The sequence below is a fragment of the Pteropus vampyrus genome, unplaced genomic scaffold (assembly GCF_000151845.1).
Source record: "Pteropus vampyrus isolate Shadow unplaced genomic scaffold, Pvam_2.0 Scaffold261, whole genome shotgun sequence".
NCBI classification, from domain to species: Eukaryota; Metazoa; Chordata; class Mammalia; order Chiroptera; family Pteropodidae; genus Pteropus; species Pteropus vampyrus.
The window spans coordinates 3,307,770-3,320,604 of record NW_011889042.1 but is presented as its reverse complement, the minus strand read 5'-3'; the positions used below and the strand labels follow the sequence as shown (position 1 = coordinate 3,320,604).

Here is a 12,835-nt window from a genome sequence, read left to right as displayed (position 1 = left end):
TCCCTCGCGGTGTTGGTACTGACTGCACCTGCGTTTCATCCGAGGCGGGGTGCCGTCCTGTGATTGGCCTGTGTGTTAAAGCGGTACTTACTGAGAGGGGTCACAGATGGGGCCGCGTGCTGGAGACCCCGTCGGGGGCAGGAAGAGAAGAAAGCAAGGGACTGGAGGTTAGCAAGAGGAACTCAGGATACTGAGCAGTGGTCGCCTGCCAAAATTCTTCAGTATGGCTTGTCTAGCAAAGGCGGTCTCCAGCCGCGTAAATACAGTGGATAGCTGACAGGCTGACAGCAGGCATCAAACAGTCTTAAACTGCCCCAAATCTGTAGCGCTTTTGAAGCAGCAGTAGAAAAAGGATGCCTGCACAGAACAGAGGCCCGAAACTTTTAATAGTTTCTTCCAGGCCTCAGGATGTCCTGATGAGGTATTAGAGGAAGTAATTCAGGAAGAAAAGGACAAATAACTGCCTCCGTCTGGAGGCCGACCCGGGAGCTGGCCACTGCCGTGCAGAAAGGGCGAGCGTGGCCCTGGAGCGATCCCGCGGTTCTGGGCAGCCCACCCGCCTGCTGCCAGGCCGAGCGCCGTGGGGCTCCCACCTCGTACACAACAGACAAGTGAATTTCTTGTTTGCTTCCGGGCAAATGTATACCACACAGCACCCGCCGCCTGTGGGTGAAATCGTTAACTTTTCCTCACTGTTGGAAGGGTGCATGTAAAAATTGGAAATTATTTCTTACCCCTGGGAGTCCTGCCTGGGATCTGTGCCCCCTGCCCTCAGACGAGGAACCTGTGGCCGCTGTAGCCCAGCAAAGAACGTGTGGGCCAGCCAGACTGTACTCACCTCCCTCTCTGTTTTTGTTTTTGTCTTCCCTTTTTTCTTTAGGTTTTGGCTTTGTCACTTTTGAGAATGAAGACGTTGTGGAGAAAGTCTGTGAGATTCATTTCCATGAAATCAATAATAAAATGGTAAGTTTGTAGGGCTTGTGCTGAAACGCCGGGCCTCCCTGCCCCCGTCTACACACCTTTGTCTCGCAGACTGCTGCAGGCATCATGCTGGAAGGTGGGCAGGGTGGACGTGGGACCAGACTCTAGGGGTTCGGCCCTGTGAACCACAGGAGTAAAAGGCCCATAGTAAATCTTCTGAGCTTCGCAGGCCGTACAACCAGCTTTCGCAACGAATCCACTCTGCTGTTATAGCACAAAAGCGTCCACAGACAAAACGTACAGGAATGAGCAGGACACTGAAATTGAAATCTCATGTAATTTTCACGTGTCACATGTATTTGTTTTTTACCATTTAAAAATGTAAAAACTATTCTTAACTCTTGTGCAGTACAAAAGCCAGCAGGGTGCCAGCAGGATGTAGTTTGCCAGCCCATGGCTTAGGATATGCTTTTGCTCTTGGCTTGGCAGTGGTGGTTGGGGAGCAGGGAGGGGCTGTCCTAGATATGAAGTTTACTGCCCCAATTATTTCACTCTTTGGGCCTCGCTGGGTAATTAACAGTCTCCTCGTCTTATCAACTAGATAGTTTTACCCTCATGATCAGAGGCTTCGGTCTCTCTGTCTCTTTAAATCTCCTTTCCTGGTGAGGCATCCTCAACAGGGAGGGAGGTTGGATCATTGGAAGTTTGGGGAGCTGGATAGGCCTCCCAGAGAAATTGCCACCAGAGGGCGCCATACCATGTGCAGAATGCACACGGCCTTACTTGCTGTCAAACTCCTTCAATTGAGTAGGTGGGTGAGAAACCCCTTCCTCATTGGTTCCAGAAAAATGGGAGCTCAGCAGGTGTTTCTGGAGCCATCAACAGGTCCTTCAGAGCCAAAACATTTTGGGTGGCCAGCAGAGCCTCCATCCCCAAGAGAAGAGGGAGGGCAAATTTGTGTTTCTATCACTGCTGTAACTTTGATATTTTCTTCCTTTAATTAGAACATTTCTTGCCCCTGAAACATACATTCAGATACTCATTGCATATCGGTCTGATATGTGTTCACTGACTTTAAATTCAATAATAGAGCTTTTAGTGTAGATAAGATCAAAGCAATCTGCTTAGCATGTGACGCTACAGGCCTGATTCAATATTTGACTTGCTAATTTTTTCCCAGGGCACTAAAATAATATTGTCGGTATTGTTCCTAGCCATCATATGCATCTGAAATGAAAATACTGTTTCTTTGCAAACTGCAGGTTGGAGACTTCAGCTCAGGTATTAAAATGGTACAGGGGAGATAAGTGTGTGGAAGTAACACAGGTGCCCCCATAGGCTTTCTCTGCCACTCCAAAGTCAGTGCCTTCCAGTTGGTTATTTCTGTTTCCGTAGGTTACTACTTGCTATTTTTAAAACTGGGCTGACGGGGGCTTAAAAGAAAGCCTGCCCCCAGTGCCCAGTTGCCTTGTTCGTATTAGCCAGGTGTGCTGTCGACAGACTCCACTGAGGGCCGCCTGGGCAGTGGGGAGTGGCAGAGCCGAGAGCAGTGGCAGACACCGTTCCTGTCCTGCCAGGACTTGATGGTTCATCGGGAAGGCCCAGTATAGACTGTCAGGAGACAGTCTGTGTGCTGCCTCGAATGCATATGCGCAGCCCTTCACCACTGACTGGCTTTGAAATGAGCCTGAGACACAAGTGGGAAAGGGCTTTATCCTCCTCGCCATTCAAGTGGGGAAACTGAGGCCCGGGGGATATGCCCCGGAGCTTATTGGCTGTCAAACGAACTAGCCAAACAGTTGTTTGAGCTTAGGGTTGGGAGAAGGAATCTCCAGATGACCCAGGGGGTAATCAGAAAGTAGAGTTTCAGCCCCACAAAGGTAACTCATGGGCTGGCTCGAAGCCAGAGAGGTGTGTAGTCATTGTCCCTAGTCATTTCACATGTGTCATCTTCTTAGCCATCCAGGTGGAGGCCGACTATGGCATGTGAGGGTAATTGCAGTTATAGTGTAAAGAGTTCCTATTTCCTTTTGAATCCGGGGCTGGTACTTGTTCTTTAAGAGAATAAGGCAAAAATGGAAGTGGTCAAGGGGAAGGGGTGAGGACGGAGTGGCTGGGATCACAGACAAGGTTTGGAAGTGTCACTGTAGGCGGCTAGCCCAGCCTCACCAGATCCAAGCTCTACGGGAAAATTTAGAGGTGCCGGGATCAGGCATCGGTACATCGCCTCCCTCAGCTCCGGTCTAACAGGGCCTGTGATGACCACCTCATGGGGTTGCTGCACCTGGGGGAGACACCACGAGCGAAGGCACCTGCGCAGAGTCTGGCTTGATAAACGTGGCTCCTGCCATCATCCATCATCCTCAAAGGACTTCTTCAGGGAGTTCTCGCCCTCTGAAGAACGTTGGGAGAGGAGTCTGAATCCCGAATGCTGTGGATTCTACGATACAGGCCCAAAGAAAAGGAAATGAATTTAAACTGTGCAGTGGACGGAATTCAAATGAGAGATCAGAAAGACTCTGAGAACGCGGAGACTGCCAAGCAGGAACACAGGCGGTTGTTAGAACGTCCGGGGGAGTGTTTTGTAAACTGGACTGTGCTGCGAAGCTATAAAGACCCATCTACTGGAACCCCCGCAGTCTCTCTGGGAATTCAGCAGGAACGGAGAGCTGCACTGTCCCTCCCACCCCCCAAACATGCCTGGAGCTACCATTTTCTCCTAGTCACAGCTGAGAAAGGGCTCACCGCCGGTGAGTCACAAAGATAGGACTTGAATCCAGGTCTTCTGATTATTAATCCAGTACTCCTAGGCCTGGCTGGCACTCAGTAAGCTAGATAATTGTGGCAGGAATAAGGATTAGATGAGGGACCACATAACCATCAGGCACAGCATACTTTTCAGAGCCATTTCCCATCTGGTGAATATCCTGGGCATTTTTAAAAACGAGGGCCCTTCTCCACCGTCCGAGAGAACCAGCAACAGGCGTGAGTTCTTCTCAGGAAGCTGGGATCACATGAACCCTGACTCCCTCCCCACAGAGACCTGTGTGAGTCACCTCCAGGGTTCCGGCCGGGGGATGGCCAGAAAGACCCCACATGGCGCCCTCCCACACAGAGATCTCGTGCATAGCTAACGTTTCCGAGTGCGAACTGCATGCCCTGCCGGGCGCTGGCTTTATGCACCTCTTCTCATTTGATTATCACACCCACTCTAGTGCAGGGGCTAATTATTATTCCCATTTTACTGATAAGCAAAGTGAGGCAGAGAAAGGAGTTCAATGACTTGCTTAGGGTCACAGGGTCAGCGAGTGGCAGCACCAGATTTTAAACCCCAAAAGCTAACGTCCAGAGCTCACATTTGTACCCAGGAGACTTCCCCCTCTCAGGCCGAAAGGGACTTTAAAGGTCATCTAACTGGTCTACAGCCTTCCTAGGCCACTGACTGACCCCTCTGTCAGCCACGTGGCCCATGTGGTTCCACATCCTCCTCAAAGAAGGGCAGAGGAGACGGGCTCACTCAGGGCCCAGTTCCCGGCAGGGCAGAAGGGCCAAGCTTAGGGTGCGAGGGGGTCCCTGTCAGCCACAGTGTGTCTCCAGGCGGGTGAGTGAGGGACATCGGAAGCAGCTGGCCACCACCCCAGCTCAGGGCCCAACCCAGGAGAGCCGAGGTTCAGCCCTTCCCTCCATCTCGGCCCCGGTCAGAGTGAAGCACACACACAGCTCTTTCTCAATAAACACAGACACGCACATGCGGAGCCACCTGGTGACCCCTCAGAGAGGGGCACCTCCGGCCACGGCCACTCCATGAGCCCAGGCACAGGCGCAGCTAATAACGCCCCCCGCCGTGTGCCCCTGATTGAAGCAGGCTCCGAGCAGCAGGGGCACTTGCTTGATTAGCGCCCGCGCAGCCTCCTGGCAGGCGAGGCAGCCGGAGGGAGGGAGGGAGGCGGGATCGACAAAGACCTGCTCTCGGCTCCTCCGGGGCCTGTCTCAGTCCCCGCCTCAGATAGAGCCAGGGAGGCGACGCCAGCCTTGCCAGGTGAGAACTTGGAGTCCAGTCGGAGAGGAGGCCGGGCGAGGGCACCTCGGGGAGAGCCGGTTCCCACCTCTGATTCAACCAAAAGATGTTGGCTTTTACCGGGCACCCTGGTGGTACTTTACATGCACGTGAGTCTCCTTTTGTCCTGAGGTAGGGGTCGTCGTCCCATTTCGTGGAGGGCGACATGAGTGAAGGGACTTCCACAGTCCACGGTTCTAAGCAGCAGAGCTAGGATTTGAACTTGTGTCGTTCTGGCTCCAACCTTGTGTTTTCCCCAACTACATCCTGCTGCCTCATCACTGAAAACTCTGGATTGATTTGACTGGCAAATGCAAGGAAGAGTTTTTATTTGCTTTCTGCATAGATTACTATAGGGTTTCTTTAAACAGTTCTTCTTTTTGTTCCTATAAGGTATTCTGGTTTATGAAAGTGCTAAGCAGTTTGCAAGGTTGTTAGTAATACAGAGTCTCAGGCCCCACAACAGACCTACCAGATCAGTCAGTGATTTGTGTGTGTGTGTTAAAGTCTAAGAAGCACAGGACAAGGACCACTGTTCATAAGAGATAACGCGGGAGTTGTGGGTCATAAATCGTCCATCTAGTGTCAGAAGGAAGGGACCTGGGATGAAGGAACTGAGGCTCTAAGAGCATGGAGCCGGATGAGTCACGTGGCACGGGACCCCAGGCCAGGCTGGTGCTCTCGGCACCACCCCCACTTCCTGTGGTCAGAGAGCCCAGGTCTCCTCCCCAAAGAAGCTCTCAGTGCAGGACTTCCCCACACAGGCATGTGCCCTTGCCCGCTGAGGCAGCCCTTGAGCTTTGATCATAGATGTGTAGGCCCATCCACTGGGGTGAAGGGCTTAATCCTCAAGTGACGTGCAAACGTCCTTGACCCCTAGTTGGGACCTGCTGGGTCAAGACTTTGGCACATGTGGACCTGAGCGCAAATCCCAGACCCACCGCTGATTATCCTGTGACTGGAAAGTACTCCACCTGTCTGCACCTGTTTCCCCCAGTGCACGATGGGAAGGATGACCTCTGCCCTTTGCAGCTTACAGAAAGCTCTGGTTCCTGGCCCAAGCAGCCTTGGCCTGCTCTGTTGTAGGGTATAGACTCCAAAAGCCTTGAAAAATCAGCCCTCCAGAAAACCCTCTTGGTAACCAAGTTTCCTCCATTTAGCCTAAAGCTAGGAGACAATAAACTTTTTGTAGTAAAGGGACAGATAGTAAACATTTTAGGCTTTGCGGGCTCTACGGCCAGTCACAGCTACTCAGCTCTGCCATCATGGTGCAAAAGCAGCCACTGTAGCTGTGGCCACGTTTAAGTAAAACCTTATTTACAAAAATAAGCAGCAACTGGATTTGGCCCATGGGCTCTAGCTTCTGACTCCCAGCCAAACCAATGTAGCTCAGAGCAGGTGAGGTCTGCTTATCTTCGGGGCCCAAGGAAAAAGCTTTTAGCCAAGAGGTCACCCAGGTGCACTATTGAGTCAGCTTTTTACTAGTCAGAGGCAGATTGTGGGGGTGGGGGTGCCCCAAACAGATGCTGCGGTTTAGAATACCAGCCTATGGAAAGTATTGGTGCCTTTGTTCTCTGAGGGGGCCCCAAGCACTGAGCAAGTGGGAAGTAAAGGAATGGCCAGTGTGGTGTGCTGTCTCCCCAAAAGGCCTTCCGAGCAAAAGGTGTCACCAACCCTCACTGCCAACGGCCCCACAGTGCTACTCATTGCTCTGCTTTGTGACCTTGGGTAAGTTAGTGTCTGTGTTCCTGTCTCTGTAAGACAGGTGACGATGGCTCCTGCCTCAGAGAGGGCTGGGACTTAGGACTTGTGAGGGTTTTTACCAGGCTGTAGCTCTATCAAAGTGACAGGTCTTTTTACTATTATTATTATCATCATCACTGTCGTTATTCTTAGAATCGTTTTATTGAACAAATGCGTCATTATAAGGTGGGGCGGTCCTGGACGGATTACAACTCAGTAAAATGCAGGTATGTGTCTCCGGGGCCTAGAGGGTATGTGAGGTGAGCACTCTTGATGCCGGGAGGTGGTCCCAAGGAGGGGAGAAGGTGCACATCCTGCAGAGCGGAGCAGAAGGGACCCACAGATGTGTTTCCTAGGTCCCAGGGAAGCTGACTCAGGCCCTTCAGCTGAATCATCCTTGGAAGAGGTTCTGAAAATCCTCTTCTAAGAGCAAAGCCTGGTGAGATGGCAGGCCTTCCGCCCAGGGCACCCTGGGGGATTAACCCTGGAACAGGGCCTTCTGGGTGGGATCAGGCAGGAAGACGAGAGAACCAGCGTTCTGCATTGGCCTCTGGGACTCAGGGCTGCAATGCTGGGCCAGGTGATCCACGGAGACCCCGAGCTAGGGTGAGCATGGGGCATTGCTACCTGGCAGGGCGCCCCAGTGACTGGGCACCCGTCCCCTCGCTCAGGCTGCTGCTCCTCAGCCCAACTGAGAGCTGGATCAGGAACCAGCCCAAAAGTGGAGGGGGGCGGGGCGGATAATGTGGGTGGAATTAACCAGGCTTCTGTGTTCACCATCCTATTTGTAGCATCATTCTCACTCGTAAGCTAATTTTAGCCATCCATCCTGCTTCTGTTACCATTTATAAAATGAGAATGTCAAATGCAATATTAAACAAGCAGGATGAAGGCAAAAAAAAAAAAAAAAAAGGAAATGCCAGAGAGGCACTTAATAAATGAATCTCGTGTTCACGTGGGGAGGGAGAGGCCTGTGTCCCTCGTCACGCACGGGCACACACACGTCTGTGCACAGTCGCTTGTGTACTGGTTCTGTCAGTGTGGGCAGAGGGATTTATGTGTTGGGGGAGGTGAGAACAGAGGTGGGAGGCCAGGCTGGGTGGTTGGGGGTAAACGTTTGTTGTTTTTTAGGCGGAAATAATGTGGCCCTCGGGGAGGTGGCCTCCCGGTCTTCTGAATTCTAGCTCGTTTGCCCTTCGTCTGTCCTCTGGTGAGGTCACTGCAGTGGGACAGTTGGGGAGAGCGGAGCATCCTTCTCGATGTCTAGGGGCCCCTCGCCTCTGGGCTTTTCCGCATGTGCCGTCCCCCGCATCCCCTACACACCATCCACAGGAGGGGGCCCAGAGACCGCAGGAACAGCCCGCCCCCTCTCTCTGTACCCCTTCTCTGGGGCCTGTTCTTCCCTGGACTTTGCTCTTCTGCTCTTTGCCTGACACCCCAGGGAGATGCAAACTAATGCTCGAGCCACCCCTTTTTTCTCCTCTTAAATAGAGAAATGAAGTTAGGCCCCTTCTGTTCAGGGTCTCTGGCAAAGCCCGCCCCGGGCTGGGGGAAGCACCCAGCCTGGTAGCAGAATCTGGGCACCTGCCGGAGGACCAGGTTTCCTTTCACTTTGAAATGTCCTTGCAGGTTCCCAGAAAGGAAAAGGAGAACAGCTGTTGCTGCCACCATCAGCTTTTTCCCTGAATAGTACAGCCTGTGCAGCTCCCTTTGCGCACCTTGCTGATGAAAGCAGGAAGATGCGGTCCTACCTGGCCGGCAGGTGGGGGAGGTTAAGGAGAAAGTCAGCGGCAGCATGCCCAGAGTCTGGGGGGTGGCAGCCACGTTCTCCTCTCTGCCCCCCAGTCTGAGATTTTCATCAGCACAGCTGCGAACTGGTTTTATCACCTTCAAAGATGCTCCCCTAGGCTCCATGTGGAGGAGAGTAAGGTGTGACCCAACCTACTTTATCCAACGCCAGCACTTAAAGGATTAGCTCGTTTAATTTATTAGTTCAGTGCAGCCTGTGGGGTAGGCACTCTGTTAATGTTTTATGGATGAGAATATTGAGGCACAGAAAAGTCAGGAGCAGCGCGCTGAAGCTAGGACCCTTAGCCTCTGAAGCTAGGACCCTTAGCCTCTAGGCCGGACTGCAGAGGACGGGACAAGACCCCTGCCCTCGGATCGGGCGGGGTGGGAGGCTGCGGTCTCTGGGCCACGTGTCTTAGATGGTGCTGGGGGCGAGTTCCTCGCCCAGACACTGAGCACACCTCTAAGGGAGAACCTCATCTTAATGAATTCATCTGTGTCCACACCCAGCCCCTTCCTGCTAAATCAGACATGCCAGTAGCATTGGTTATGACCTCCTTCACTTGGCCATCGCTGATTTTAATACAACACTGAGCAGAGGAAACAGTGTTTGAAATTCATTCTGGAAGTGTTGGGGAAAGTAATTCTGGAACTAGGGTTGAGGATGGCTTCGTGGAAGGAATAGCGTCCGAGTGGGCCTCGAAGGCTGGATGGAGGGTGGTAAAGAAGGGCTGTGAGGACAGGACCTGAGTGGCCAGAGGCCCAGACGTGGGAACAGGGCTTTGAAGTGAGGGACTTAGGATTGAATCCTGGCTGTCGTTATCTGCTTTGTAACCTTGGACAAATCATTGTTCGGTGCCTCAGTTTCCTTTCCTATTGTAACTTCAGGGCTAATTAGGCCAACTTGGAGGAAATGAGGAGTCGATTAATGAGGGCGTTGAGAACAGTGAACATTCTCAGAGGACTTCTGTGTGCCAGGAACTGTGCTTGGCGTACATTATATATGAATGTCATCATGTATAGGTACTGTACATTATATATGCACACACACACGTGCACTCACAGGTACGAGCATGCCGTGACCATGACTAGCCTGTGGGGAGTGTTCGGTACACGCTGTGTTCCTTCCTGCTGGAGTAATCCCGCTGGCGAAGGGGATGGAGTCAGGATGGTACATCCTGCAGGGCTCTCAGTCAGTGCTTCTCTCAAATGGTCCGGGCTGTTTCTGGCGAGCATGTGTCCTTCAAAGGTAGATGTTTCCGCTGGCTGCCGTCACCCGCCTAAGCTGGCATTCCATTTTGGTTGGCACAGTAACCCCTCTTCCATAGACTTCATGGCGGGGGGGCGGGGGGTCCCATATTTGTGAGGACCTTTTTGCAGTAGAACAAGTTATCAACTACAAGTGGGCCCTCTGGTGTTTGGCCACACGCTGGTCCCTGTCTGTAAGGACAGTGCCTGATTAAGATTTCTGGGGAAGGGAAGAGGGAGGGGACAGAGCACAGAACTCCCTTCTGCTCACTTCCTGGAATCGACAGTGCCCAGCCGAGAGGCCTCTCTGAGTTTGCAGAGGGCAGAAGGGTTGGCGCTGGTGAGGGTCAGGTATGACCCTTCCCCTCGCCTCCCCCCGCCTGCCCTGCTGGAGTCAAGAGCCAGGTCTTCCCAGTGCCACCACCAGGATTTCCGGGGTGCGATTGCTGCCACTGCCCATGGCAGAGTCTCAGGCCCGGCCCTCACCCAGCCATGCGCTCAGGCTGGTTAGGACTCCATCTTGCTTCTGGCCATGGATAAGTAGAGTGACTCTGTAGAATGGAAACCCTGGAATGGACTTTAGAACCAAGAAGAAGTGATCTGACTCTCTGAAGGTCACTGGGAGAGAGATGCCCACGGGTCCCTTTCGGGTGTGAGCTCCACATGGCGGAGAGCCTGGGGCCTGCCTTCCCTCTCGCAGGCCCTCTCGCCTCCCCTCGGTGGGTTATTTTTGTGCTTTTCATCTCACACCTTGGTACTCATCGGCCTCTTTCTTCACTTCTCATTCAGTATCTGTCTCGAGCAGGGCTGGCTTCCAGGCCGTGCTCCCTGAGCAGCTGTGCAGGCCCTGCACTCGGGTCCTTGCTGGTCTGACGCTCTGCCAATACGATCCCGGAGCGCTCAGCGATGTTGCACAAAGGGCCCCTCGTCTTCATTTTGCAGCATTCTGCATGTTCTCTAGCACATTCTGTAGCCAGCCATGCTCTTGAGGACAGCAGAGACCCGGTTCCTCCCAGTTCCCCATGGAGCTGTTTGTGTTTGTCTTCTTTGAGGGAAGGGCCTCTCTGAATCTGGGTTATAAATCTGTAAGAGCCCGTGAAGGGTCCTGCCCTCCTGGAGTGTCCAGAAAGGCTTGTGACTACCAGAGAGGACAAGAGGAAGCACTGGGCAGGAGGAAGAAAAGCAGGGGCCGTGGGATGGCATAGGCCGAGCGGGGAGCCACATGTGGTTTCTGGGGTGCAGCTCACCCTTCCTGCCTTACTGGAAAGATCTGGGAAGCTGTGGGCTCCAGGCAGGACCCCCAAATCCTTACACTGGAGGGTCATCTCCCCTTCCCTGTGTCTCCCTGGAAGGGCTCAGGGCCCAACAGTCAGAGGAGATGGTCACCTTGGGGCTTCAGAGAAGCACTTCTGGCCTGGAATCTCCCAGAACCTGGCTGAGGAGGAGCAGCAGCTGGAGTCAGAGGAGGAGCTGATCGCGGGGCAAGTCCAGGTCAGGCCTCTCTGTCTTTCAGGAGGCTCCACGGAAGGACGGCACCCACCGTAAAAACCACTGTCCTGCTGCTCGCCTGCCCCTCTGTTCGCCTCCCTCCTTACTGGCCAGATAGTTTAGTTTAATCTCTGGGCAGCTATGGATTTTATCCTTTAAATAGTCCTCTCTCCACGGAGGAGTAAATCGTTTCTAACATGGCCTGTTCCGGGTGAGAAGGGAAGCTGCAAACACTGGCCTCTTCAGGCCACACAGAGTTTCCTTGTCCTGGGCTTGTAAATCAAGGCCACAGGCACAGGGCTTGGGTTTCCTCAGACCAAGGTGGGGTCCGGTTTCCCTCCCAGCCCCGGGGGTGTGCTGACTGAGGCCATTTGTATAGACTCGGAGAAAGAACAAAAGCCTTTTCACTTCCCAGACCTTGGCATCCTCCTCAGACTGCCAGCCTCTTCCTCTTCCAAAAGGTGCCCCGCAGGGAGCTTGCCTGAGCGAGGGCCGCGGGCCAGCGGGGTGAGGACAGGCACTCAGCGCTGCAGGGAAGCTGTCCCCACAGAAGTCCCAGCACCTTCTCTGAAAGCTGATGCCAAGAGTTTCCCCCTAGGGTATGGCACGGGACCTTGTTCCCTGGCATGGGCCATGGCGTCAGGTGGACCTGGGCTCAAGCCAGCCCTGCCGTGCATGGACTGTGTCTGCAGATAGAGGCAGGGTGTCTGCCGGCCCTGGGCCTCAGCTTCCTGCTCTGTGAGATGGATAGATAGCGATAAAGGGCGTCATTGGATCCTCTGGCAAAATAGGAATATAGAAGGTAGATAAAAGTATTGTATCAATGTTGAATGTCCTGAGGCTGATTGCTATACTGTGGTTATGGAAGAAAACACCTCTATGTTTAGGAAATGCATACCTTAATATATGCAACTCACTTTGAGATGGTTCAGGGAAAAAAAATCACCAATTTAGATGTAGACCTAAACCTAGACATAGCGAGTGTGCAATTGATAATGCAAAAGTAACAAACTCTTAGCAACAGGTGACTGTGGGAGAAGGGTGTACAGGTATTCTTTGTGCTATCCTTGCAACTTTTCTATAAGTTTGAAATTATTTCCAAAGAAAAAGTTAGAAACAACCATTGCCGAATTGCTTGGGACTCTGATTGGAAGTAGGCGCCCACTGCCGCGAGCAGCCAGCATGGCGTGTAGGACGCACGTGCCGGCTCACGTCGAGCTCTGCTTCGTCCTCTAAAAGGTAGCATCCTTCGGAGGGTTCTGCTAGGTCGTTCTTCTGAACCCATAACCGTGTGGCTGCGAGGAAACCATACCCTCTTTTCCAAGGCAAGTTTGCCAAGCAAACAGCATATTTAGAGAGCTAAATGTTACAGGCAGTCCCATCTACCTTTGGTATCAGCCCCTGGAATGGAGCCACTGCTTGGCTTTGCCAACTGTGAAACTTGAAAATGGGAGACCTCGTCTTCCGAGGGTGAGACACTGGTCACGAGGTTCCTCTGAGGCTTCTTAACAAGCACAAATCCAAATGGCATTTCCTGCTAAATCTCTTGTCCCTCCAACCAGACGGCTTCTCCTAGGTGCCATTTGAAAC

At 52.8% G+C, this 12,835-nt stretch overlaps 1 protein-coding gene across 1 annotated transcript in view; it reads left to right on the top strand.

The window, feature by feature from the left end:
- The window catches only part of LOC105302139 (RNA-binding protein Musashi homolog 2), a 264,916-nt gene that overhangs the window by 180,553 nt on the left and 71,528 nt on the right, over positions 1–12,835 (top strand). The window contains exon 5 of the mRNA XM_011375105.2: positions 881–963. Within this exon, the coding sequence (XP_011373407.2) occupies positions 881–963 (83 nt within the window). The remainder of the gene's footprint in view (positions 1–880; positions 964–12,835) is intronic.